Source organism: Sinocyclocheilus rhinocerous, unplaced genomic scaffold (genome assembly GCF_001515625.1).
Source record: "Sinocyclocheilus rhinocerous isolate Xijiao unplaced genomic scaffold, SAMN03320098_v1.1 scaffold868, whole genome shotgun sequence".
In the NCBI taxonomy this organism is placed as follows: domain Eukaryota; kingdom Metazoa; phylum Chordata; class Actinopteri; order Cypriniformes; family Cyprinidae; genus Sinocyclocheilus; species Sinocyclocheilus rhinocerous.
The window spans coordinates 33,756-46,037 of record NW_015650768.1 but is presented as its reverse complement, the minus strand read 5'-3'; the positions used below and the strand labels follow the sequence as shown (position 1 = coordinate 46,037).

The following is a 12,282-nucleotide window of genomic DNA, read 5'->3' as shown; positions in this document are numbered from 1 at the left end:
GCACGAGATGCGATGACGATGTAAGTGTCATTGAATTTTAATGCTTTTTTTAGCTTATCCAGTTGAAGCCACTAGATGCGGCGCTGCTACGTTGTTCATTCAATATATTGCAGAAAACGAGAGCATCAGTGTGGCGAAGATGTTGTTTACGGCGAAACCGAAACCAAGCCGTTTACACAGAACGCATATTTATCACATTTTCTAGCGGGACATCTATCAGCGTTGCACTCGCGTCTCGCACAAGAGAGCGGCATGTTTAGAAAGCCATGTAAAATTAAAGTAAGTTCAACTTTTATAAATCATGTCTCAAGACTTTATGGCGATTTTTATCCATCCCATTGCATCTCATGTTTTTAAATGAAGAAAGTAGCCTACTCTTTGTGATTGCTTTTCGGTCCTTTGTATTAAACTATACATACATGCATGATGCTGTTTTGTTTCTAATTGTTTAAGCAACTTAATTAATTATATATGGTTTATTAAACATTATTTTAAACATTATGCACTTTTTTAAAAGTTTTTTTTTTTTAAATAACAGTCATGTTATTTTATTGCTTTGAAGAAACGTGCATTAGTAATATTTTGCTCGATGCGCCCTCTTGTGGCCTCAAGAGGGAAGCCAAAAGCTTTTTTCCCCCTAACTGAAATTATGCATTTTAAATTCAAATATAATTCAAATATTGATAATATTTAAGTACAAAATTCGAATTTAGTTTTTCAGCCATTTTGACAGCCCTATTAAGAACGTGCTAAAATCTTTTAGAAAGTTTTAAAAATGCTGCTGTATGAATATTGCAGGGATAACTACACCCTACAGATCAACCCCAACTCAGGTCTGTGTAACGAGGACCATCTGTCCTATTTTAAGTTCATCGGCCGGGTGGCTGGGATGGCCGTTTATCACGGGAAGCTGTTGGATGGTGAGTAACCTGTCAAGACCAATAAATGCCCACAACTCATATTCACAGTGTTTGACTTTATCTATAGACACGCTGCACGCAATCAGACCGATGTACTAAGGGCAACAAATGTCTAAATGTAACTACAGTGATAATTCTGTCATCATTTACACTTAAATGATTTTGTCTGCACAGCATTCTTCATCCGGCCCTTCTACAAGATGATGCTGCAGAAGCCAATCACGTTACAGGATATGGAGTCAGTGGTGAGTGACAGGCACAGCTCAACCAATCAGCATCAGCTCTAAATGTCACTTTAGCGCTTTTTCAGAGAGAGAAATAACACTACCACACTACCTACAAAATAGCTGAATACTTCTATGTATAATGTGCAGAGTGAATATATATATATTTATTTATTTTTGTAGTCCTTTTTTTTTTTTTTTTGCATGCAATACTTGGATGATCTACTGCATTTATCAAATATTTCAATGTACAGTATATGACTGTGAGATACTGTATTTCACAATGCAATGTGCCTCAAATGGACATTATTACACAAAATTAGATACACTAATCTAATCTAACTCTATATGAAATACCCGGTTTATATTATGATAAATAACTGTACACTCATTGAATTAAATATGTAATTTACCGAGGTGGCAATAAAAAAAAAATAGTAGACAGTAAACAGTGCTTTACATTGGTTTGCTTTTGCCCCTTCGTAAATGTTCAGTAGGTTGTAGAAGTGCACTACAATGATATAGTCACTCGTATTTATTTTGATTTAATTTAATGCATATATATATATATATATATATATACTGTATATATACTGTGTATATACTGTGTGTGTATATATATATATACATACATAAATTTTTATAATTTATTTTATTTCTTTATATATAAATATCTTGTTTATATATGTTTATATTTACATTTATTTCTTTTTTTCATATCGTTTTTTAATTTATCAGTTCTGTTATATTTAAACTTCAAGGAAACCACTTTTAAAAACACCAAATATAAAAATGGCTACAACCCAAATCACCCTGTCATCATCTGGTTCTGGAAGGTCAGATTTGATTCCTGACATGTTTCTTTATTATTAAAACTCAAATCATATTTGCTTTTGTTCAAATCTCATTTTAATTTTAGTTGTAATTTTGGCTTAAAGCGATTATAAAAACGGTTATTGGGCTTGTATTCAGTTTTGTCTATTTTGCTATAAATTCAGCGTGTCCCTTTCCATTACAGCAGTGCTCTTTTTTTAGTTTTTAATAGATTGTAGAAATGCACTAAAACAACATAGTTCCTCTAATAATATTTTTTTTTTTATCTGATTTATTTTATTTATTATTTTAGTTTTTATTTTAACACACACACGCACATAAGTAATCGTGCAATAATTTTGATCACAGCATTGAACAAAATAATCTTGATTCTGGCCTTAATTGAGCATCTCTAATTATAGGTAGTACTAAGCCACTAAAAAAAATCACGTTACAGTGATTTTTACCATGATTAAGGATTGTTGTGGGCAAATTTAAATTTTAATAACAATTTTGAATGATCATAAAAACAGTAGAGATAAAGCAGTTATTGTGCCGCACTCAGTTTTGCAGATGCTCTTATGTGTTTTTTTTTATATATATAAATCCAGAGGTAGATATTTATTTTTATCTAATTTATTTTTATTTATTATTTTTAATATTATTTATTTCTAAATACAATTAATACAATTCTGTGTAAATTATTTAATTTATTTTTATTTTTCTGTTGTTGTTTTTTGTTTTTTCCAGTCAAATTATATTTGATATTCAGGCATATCCAATGTCGAAAAGACATTTAAAAAAACTTGAATAAATACATGATGTTTCTAATGTCTATGAGTAATCGTGATAAAATACTTGTTAATAATCACAAAATAACCATGATTTCAGTATTGAACAAAATAATAGTGATTCTGACTTTTGTTATAATTGAGCAGCCGTACTTAATGATGTAGGTGATTTTTACCATGATTAAGTGTTGTTGTTGTACATAGCAAGTAGCTAAAACTTAAAGCTAAAACCCTCTTAACCATGGTAAAATCACTGTAACTGCAGTATTATAGCACAACTTACAGAATGAATTGATTTGAATTTGTTGATGGTAATTCAGACGGTGTTGCTGATGGATGCAGAGAAGCGAATCCGTTTGCTGCAGTTTGTGACGGGAACGTCCCGCGTACCGATGAACGGCTTCGCTGAGCTCTACGGTAAGCCACGCCCCCATCTCATGAAGCTCATTAATATTAGGCAGCGGCTATTTGCACTAAGTGAAAATACAAATTAGATTCTATTTACACTAAGTGCAAATAGCAGTATTTTTTTAACGATATGCTATTTACACTAAGTGCAAATAGCTATAGATTCTATTTACACTGTTAAAAATAGCTAGATTTTCTGCTATTTATACTACTTATTGCAAATAGTGGCAATTATCTGCACCTCAGTATTGTAGTACATTATAAAACAGTACGCAGTAATAATGTATTGAGTGTAAATTATAATTTTAATTCAAATGATTAAATGGATGTCACCTTATTGGGTCAATAAAGCCCTCCCTACACCTACCCAATACTTTATTTTCAACTTTTTGATTATTTCCTTCATTCTTATTGAAAAGAAATGCCTTTCCGATGCTATATGAGATTTGAAAGGGAGAAAAAAAGTTCGGCAAAAGGTGGGTTCGAACTCGTCAAAAAGAATGCGCCTTACCATCTACGCCACTGAAACTGATGTTTAACAAGCGTCTTTTTTCATTATTGACTATCACACGTTGGTGGGCGGAGTTAGTGTAAATAGCCTCTGCTAACAAGGCGGCTATTTGCACTCAGTGTAAATAGACACTCCGTTAATAATATTAATGCAGTTCTCTCGAAGGATTGGCATGGTAATGTGCATGACAATGTTAATGTATTTGGTCTTGGCGGAATAGATCTGCTGCTGCTGCTGCTGCAGAGCAAGTACAGGGACAACATGCTGCTGTGAGCATGTAAGAAATACTGCTGCTGCACATATAACACATATGAATAACCCCCATATAGCATACATGAATCACCTCGTAGCAGATCTATACAGGTGGAGCTGGGGAAGGTGGAGGGTTTCTGAAGCAAGCTGCAACTGCTACTGCAAGCACTAGTCATATATTTGAATGTTGAGCAGCGAGCTCATTGGCTACCGATACAGGAGAGAACCAATCAGCTGTGCCATGTGATAATGATGTCATTAGGTCAGACTGAGTTAGACCTATCGGACTGCGCCATCTAGAGTTTCATGCCAGAACTCTGTATTTGATAAAATGACATTCTGTGTTTCTGTGATTTCTCAGGATCCAACGGGCCGCAGTTGTTCACTATCGAACAGTGGGGTGCGAGGGACAAACTGCCTCGAGCGCACACCTGGTGAGGGATCTGTCTGTGTGTCTGCACCTGTCTACCTGTCTCTCCTGTCTCGTTCATGACTTGTCCTGTGTCTCTCCGTCAGCTTCAACCGGCTGGATCTCCCTCCGTATGAGTCGTTCGAGGAGCTCCGTGAGAAGCTGCTCATGGCGATTGAAAACGCTCAGGGCTTTGATGGGGTGGATTAGACTCCGGCTGCCACGGCAACAGCGTAACCATGGCGACAGCATCAGGACCATCAGGGCATGTGCGAGCGGCTCTACGGGAAACGAGGACACACCGTTATAAAATCACAAATCTGTATGTTTCTGATGTTTACAGAATAAAGTTTTGTAATGTACTCTTGCATACAGCTGTATGTCTCTACGTACAAGATTTCGAAACATCTATAGATTTGATCGTATCTATGCATTTGAGCATAATTGAGGAATCGTGTATTTCTAATATGAGCTTTTAAGTCACGCGTTATGGATGTGCACTATTTGGCTGATGAGATTTCCCAACATGCACAATGTGAGACCATTATATTTCTGGCAGTCTGTACAAATAATGTTATTTTTTCATTTGTTTTTGAATTTTTAAAAATTCTGATGTATCCAGGCATCATTGTTTGTACAGATCAAATGCTCTATTGCTCTTAATCATGATTTTTCCTCACTTTGACTTTGTTTACATGTGTTTTTGTTTACAGATTGCCCACTTTTGAAAACCATATGATTATTAAAATCTTTTTTTTTTACTGCTTTTGAAGGTTGAAGCATTTTTCTAAAATCATAAGGTTCAAGTCTTACTATGTATAGATCACCTCAGTCAAGCTGTATTGAGACAAATCATTGCTTTATATAATTTACTAAATGTTTACAGCTTAAATATTGCTTAAAGTAGGCACATTTTGTCTTGCAAGAAACGTATCAGACTGTTAAATAACTTTGCCTTCATTTGTACTATAAAACTATTCGATTCTGTGTGCTGACGAGCAACTTTTAATGAGGAAACACTTTTATCGTCGATACTGTTGTTTAATTAGACACTATTATATGAACTGCATTTCTACAAATGTTTTTGGCACTGACGAGAGTGAGTTTCAGAAAGGATTGTCTATTAAAGATTTATGAGCAAAAGTGTCTTTCGTTTTATTGTAAATTGTGCTGATTTTAATGGTCACGCCGATCTTTATGGCTGCATATTTTTGGGAAATTAATAAAATGAAAAAGACTTCCCATGTGATGTCTTCATTAAGGTTTGTGTGGTCTTTATTTACAGTCTTTAAGAGTTATTAGTTAAGCAGTTGTCATAATACATGAAGAGTTCAGATGCAAAAGCCTCTTAAGTGCCATTTGAAATGTTCTTCTAAAATTAGAATTTTTCTATGTTTATATATGTACGCTTAGAGGCTTTTCACATATTGTTTCAAAGTAACTTTAACAGGAAACGCCTGCTAGTCAGCAGACAAAGATAAATGCAGCACGGAAAAAGCCTGAAGATGTTTAAAACAGAAAGGAAACACCGCTGGGCAAGCGCATCCTCTTCTGGAAGGTACATAATTTAATTATTACTAATAATTTTATTTTACTTATTATTATACAAATGGAATTGAATGGCATTTATTTTATGAATTATTATTTTTTTATTTGTAGACCAATGGGATTTATTTTTTTATTTGTTTTATTATTATTATATAGTGATATTGAATAACATTTATTTTTATATTATTGTTACGGTTAGTACTAGTATACAAATGGTTTTGAGTAACATTTATTTATTATTATTGTACAAATTGTATTGAATAACATTTATTTTTATGTTTATTTATATTTGTATTTTTATGTGTATTATTTTTATACATTTTACAAATGGTAATGAAAAACTTATATTTATATTAGTATTATTATACAAATAGTTTTGAATATTTATTTAATATTTATTCATATAAATATATATTTTATTTACAAATAAATGTCATTATAAATAAATAGAAAACATGTTCTCGTGATAATTATTGTAAAGTTATGTATTTGATATGTCCAGTGATGCAGTTCTCTAAATGTCCACTAGGCAGCAGTAACAGCGCAGGTGGAAATCGGACGCGTCGCTGTTGATTTCTGCCAAAAGGGGGCGCAATATCGCTGTAAACTTCTTTACAACGTGTGCTGTGTTGTGGCATAAATAATACTTTATTGATCGAATACATTAGATATTGCCTAAATATACTTTTTGGAATATTCTGCATGAAATAATAGAGTTAAATACATTAAAATACATGTTCACATATAATGTTAAAGTAGTAAAAGCCTCAGAGCTGAGCAGAGTGAGAGTGTTGAGTGATGTAGAGGATGTTTGTGGGCCCGTTTACCACAGGAGTGAGTGACAATGCTGTTGTTTTCCCCTTTTCTCTTCTCTTTTCTCTCCCATCCCCCTTTATGCCCACAGTCCTGCAGAGGTCAGCTGATGGGTCACACACCATTTCACTCAACCTCTGGGACACTGCTGTGCTGGGGTCAGAGGGGTGTGGCTTTCTGCCGAGGGGCGGGGTGATGTGGGAAAGTGTCCAGTGAGAAGGGTCCTAGAATACATGCCGGATCTTCTTTCGCTCTGTTGTGAGAATCTCATATTGATTTTATCCCTTATTGATCAGATCTCATGCATTAGCATATTAGCAGTTGCTGTTTCCAAAATGAAATGGAATAAATGACGTGTTTTTCCCCAGACACAGATAACTCTGTTCATCCTCACGACTCAGATGTGAAATCACGGCGACACAGCAAACCAGAGATGAATAACAACTGTTTCAGGTTTATTAAACTACAGTAGAATTTATTCACAGTCACACTATTCATTGCAAGATTTCTTACATTTTTATTGTGACAATTATTAATAATGATTTATTATTATTTTATTATAATTACTATATATATATATATATATATGTGTGTGTGTGTGTGTGTGTGTGTCTTATTAATCATTATATCATAATTGTTATTTATAATTGGGTTTAATGTTTTGAGATATAAATGTCAATTTAGAATACAATTACATTATATATTCCTGTATCGTTGACTTTTGGGAAGTTTTATGCAATGTGACATGTTATAAATATATAAACAAGACTAGATTTAAAAAGCATTTTTCACTTTTTTCACATTTTAAATATTTCTCAATTATCCTATTATCCAATAGGATAGACCAATTATAGGATACATAGAGCTTTTGTGGTTTTAGAAATGGCTGAAGTCTGCTGTTTTTCTCTGTGTTTGCTGACTGTGGGAAACTGAACTCAGGCTCTTTTCTCCTGATATTCACTAAACAGATGTATTGTTCTTCCTGACCTGCAGTCCGAGCAGAACTATTGTCCGGAGGGAGAGCAGGAGCAGATCAATACTGTTCCTTCAGTCTGCAGCTGTCCAGCTCAAGCCATCGATACTGGGCAGATCTGGGTCTGATCCATCAGCTGAGAGAGAGAGAGAGACATAAGACTGAAATAAGACAGCTGACCAACACACACACACACACACAGTAGAACAACCTTAGTGTATGAAAGACTGGGGCTAGTTGTCACATGTTCAGATTTGGACTCTTCAGTGACACAAATGCTTTGTAGATTTGAATGCTGGATGGAGAAAAGGGAAGTTGTTGCTGATCCTGCAGCATTTGAGACACAGATTCAGACACGCACTTTAATATGTTTTTGTCTAATGCATTGAAAAGTGTGATTTAAGTGTTCAAATGCTACAGTATTCTGAGCCACTGCAACAATCTTCTGGCTTTGGATGTCACAGTAAACAATAAACAGAAAAATAACAAACACAAATATTGATAAATACGATGAAGAGAACAATATGTTTTAATCCTAATCAATTTAGGCTTTATGACAATATGTTTTAATTAACTACTGATCAAAAAACAGTTATTAGCAGTATTTAGTGCTGTCAAAAGATTAATCGCGATTAATCGCATCCATAATAAAAGTTATGTGTACTATAATAATGTGTGTGTACTGTGTAGATTTACTATGTACAGTATATATAAAAACACACACATGCATGCATATATTTAAAAAAAAATGTTACACCTACATATAAAATATATTTATATAAATATAAACATAAATTTATAAATGCATGTAAATATTTTTTAAATGTATAGTGTGAGTGTGTTTATGTATACGTAATAAATATACACATTATGTACACAAACTTTTATTATGGATGCGATTAATGGTTTGACAACACAAATATATATATATATATTACTGTAAACTGTAAACATACAAACTGTAAGTGTGTATATATATATATATATATATATTACTGTAAACACTGCATGCAAAACAGAAATAACAGCAAAGATCACATGATCAGCACAAACATATTGTTTCATGTTATTTCAAGTTGTAAATAATTGATGATTTTGAAAGCGTCATTCAATCATTAAGAACTTTAACTGATAAAAATAATAATAAAAATAATAAATAATAAAAAAAGGAGGTAAATCCGCTCGTGTTTATATCTGCTCAGGAGCGGGAATCCCTGCGACGTCACGCTGCACGCGGAGGAATCTCCTCACGCACTGATTAGCCGCGTCACGCAGCGCTCTCTGGGACCGGTGCTCTTCCGCAGGAAGTAGTGCGCTCGCAGCGGTCACTCAGCAGCATGGCGCGCTCCGTTCAGTCAGAAAGTGTGTGGAGCTCGAGTCCGCAAGCCACGGGCTCAGGCATGCTCGGACTAGCAGAGTAAATGGCGTCTTTCAAAACGGATTTATACCAGCATCTGCTGTTTCTTGCAGTATTTCTATCAATCTCAGGTAAGAGCGTTTATTTCATATTTGCAGGAACAGAAATGAGTTATGTGTGAACTTAAACGTCAGGATCTTTCGTGACTTAAATGTCCTGGATGAAGGATGTCATGCACTGAAACTTAAAACTTACATATAAAGCATGATTAAATGTATATTTATTCATATTTATTTTAATAAGTGATTTCATAGAACTGAATGAATGGTCAGAGCGTTACACACTGACTGCTACATTGATTTGATTCACTCACGTGCGCGGAACACAATGTAGCAAACTTCAAAGCAGCATCGGCAATCATGCAAATGTTACGTGTTTCAAGAGATTCAAATGATCCTTCTGATCACAGAGGCTTATTGCACATTCACATTTTCCTAATGTAGTGTTTTTAACTTTCATGCATCATTCATATACATTATCGTATTATATTATGCATAACAAACTGCCTCATGCATAATCAAATAGTTGGTGAGATACCATGAATGTTTAGGAACTACATATATAAGTTAATCATAATATAATATCTGAAATATATCTAATAAAAAGAAAACTATTTGAGTGTCACTTTATGATATTAACAAGCCTTCCTGCATAATATATAATGCATAACAGATTAGTATTAGTGATAGTTACATCATGAGACTTATATTTATGCATTGTCATATCTGACTGAATTCAATATGACTGCTATGCTAAACATTTTATAATACTTGAAACATTTTATAATGTGAAAGCGAGTGACATCAAAGTTATTATAGTTAGTGTAACCCTTTTTTGATATTTTTAAATGTTTCGTCTTCCTTCTCTTTATTTCTGTTCATGCACAAAAATAACATTTCAAGCTACTTTATAATTTATAAAGACCGATGCATCTCATAAATATACTCAAATGTTTCCAAATCATGAATTCATAACATTACAATCTTGAAATTCTCTTTTTAGATCCTTTTAAATCTTTATGATATTAACAAGCCTTCCTGCATAATATATAATGCATAACAGATTAGTATTAGTGATAGTTACATCATGAGACTTATATTTATGCATTGTCATATCTGACTGAATTCAATATGACTGCTATGCTAAACATTTTATAATACTTGAAACATTTTATAATGTGAAAGCTAGTGACATCAAAGTTATTATAGTTAGTGTAACCCTTTTTTGATATTTTTTAATTTTTCGTCTTCCTTCTCTTTATTTCTGTTCATGCACACAAATAACATTTCAAGCTACTTTATAATTTATAAAGACCGATGCATCTCATAAATATACTCAAATGTTTCCAAATCATGAATTCATAACATTACAATCTTGAAATTCTCTTTTTAGATCCTTTTAAATGTGTTTTTTGTTTCGATATTTTTTTTTTCTGCTTTCATAGCAGCTCTAGTCATTCTAGGCTGCTAAATGTCATGCTGGGAATGAATTACAGCTCTTCTTTAGACAAGGATGGAGTCTCTTCTGACTTTATGAGCCATGAATAAGAGGATTACATCAGGTCAAATATGATTACAGCAACTCATCTCAGAGTCTCACTCAATGGCAACAGTTTGACTCGCTTGCTTCTGTCTGTATGCATTGTCATATCTGACTGAATTCAATATGACTGCTATGCTAAACATTTTATAATACTTGAAACATTTTATAATGTGAAAGCGAGTGACATCAAAGTTATTATAGTTAGTGTAACCCTTTTTTGATATTTTTAAATGTTTCGTCTTCCTTCTCTTTATTTCTGTTCATGCACACAAATAACATTTCAAGCTACTTTATAATTTATAAAGACCGATGCATCTCATAAATATACTCAAATGTTTCCAAATCATGAATTCATAACATTACAATCTTGAAATTCTCTTTTTAGATCCTTTTAAATGTGTTTTTTGTTTCGATATTTTTTTTTTCTGCTTTCATAGCAGCTCTAGTCATTCTAGGCTGCTAAATGTCATGCTGGGAATGAATTACAGCTCTTCTTTAGACAAGGATGGAGTCTCTTCTGACTTTATGAGCCATGAATAAGAGGATTACGTCAGGTCAAATATGATTACAGCAACTCATCTCAGAGTCTCACTCAATGGCAACAGTTTGAGTCGCTTGCTTCTGTCTGTCTCTGCAGATGTGACGAGTTTTAGTGAGCTATTCTTTATAAAGGAGCCCCATGATGTGACCGTATTGAGGAGGGACGCTGTGGTTTTGGACTGTCAGGCCCACGGCGAGGCTCCCATCGGCATCCGCTGGCTGAAGAACGCAGCGGCGCTCACAGAGTCAGAGCGCGTTTACCTGCTCACCAACGGCTCTCTGTTCATCTCAGAGGTGGAAAGTCGGAAAGACAAATCAGATGAAGGGTTCTACCAGTGCCTTGCCCAGAACAAATATGGATCTATTCTCAGCCAGAGAGCCCGCTTGACTATCGCAAGTAAGTTGCATTGGTGTATTTGCCCCGATATGTGTCATTGTTGCTCAAATGTCTTTTGAGATTAAAGGTATAGTTCACCCAAAAATGAACCTTTGCTGAACATTTACTCACCCTCAGATCATCCAAGATTAGGATGAGTTTGTTTCTTCATCAGATTTGGAGAAATGTAGCATTGCATCAGTGTCTCAGCAATGGATTCTCTGCAGTGAATGGGTGCCGTCAGAATGAGAGTCCAAACAGCTGATAAAAACATCACAATAATCCACAAGCAATCCACAGCACTCCAGTCCATCAGTTAATGTCTTGTGAAGCCAAAAGCTGCGTGTTTGTAAGAAACAAATCCATCGTTAAGATTCTTTTAACTTCAAACTGTTGCTTCCGGCTAAAATACGAGTCCTTAATCAATAATAACAGTTTCTCCATTGAAAAGTTGTCTGGTCTGAATCAGGAGAAAAATATGCACAGAGCAAACACCGTTTACAAGCCAAAAAAATCCACTCACTTATTTGTTTAGAATGGTTTTGGACTGTTCTGGCTTGTAAACAGTGCTTAATGTGTGCATATTTCTCTCCTGACTCAGATGAGACACTGGAGGAAGCGTTATTATGGATTATGAACTCATGTTTTATCCGGAAGCAACCGTTTGAAGTTAAAACGTCTTTATGATGGATTTGTTCCTTGCAAACACACAGCTTTTCACTTCACAAGATGTTGGTCTGGAGTG

General features: G+C 34.2%; 1 protein-coding gene across 1 annotated transcript in view; it reads left to right on the top strand.

Moving 5' to 3' along the window:
- LOC107712575 (E3 ubiquitin-protein ligase NEDD4-like) overlaps window positions 1-5,518 on the top strand; it is a 27,715-nt gene extending 22,197 nt beyond the window's left edge. The window contains exons 15-21 of the mRNA XM_016517885.1: window positions 799-920; window positions 1,095-1,200; window positions 1,649-1,650; window positions 1,883-1,980; window positions 3,069-3,165; window positions 4,281-4,353; window positions 4,436-5,518. Of these exons, the coding sequence (XP_016373371.1) occupies window positions 799-920; window positions 1,095-1,200; window positions 1,649-1,650; window positions 1,883-1,980; window positions 3,069-3,165; window positions 4,281-4,353; window positions 4,436-4,538 (601 nt within the window). The 3' untranslated portion in view covers window positions 4,539-5,518. The remainder of the gene's footprint in view (window positions 1-798; window positions 921-1,094; window positions 1,201-1,648; window positions 1,651-1,882; window positions 1,981-3,068; window positions 3,166-4,280; window positions 4,354-4,435) is intronic.
- Window positions 5,519-12,282: the final 6,764 nt, after the last annotated feature.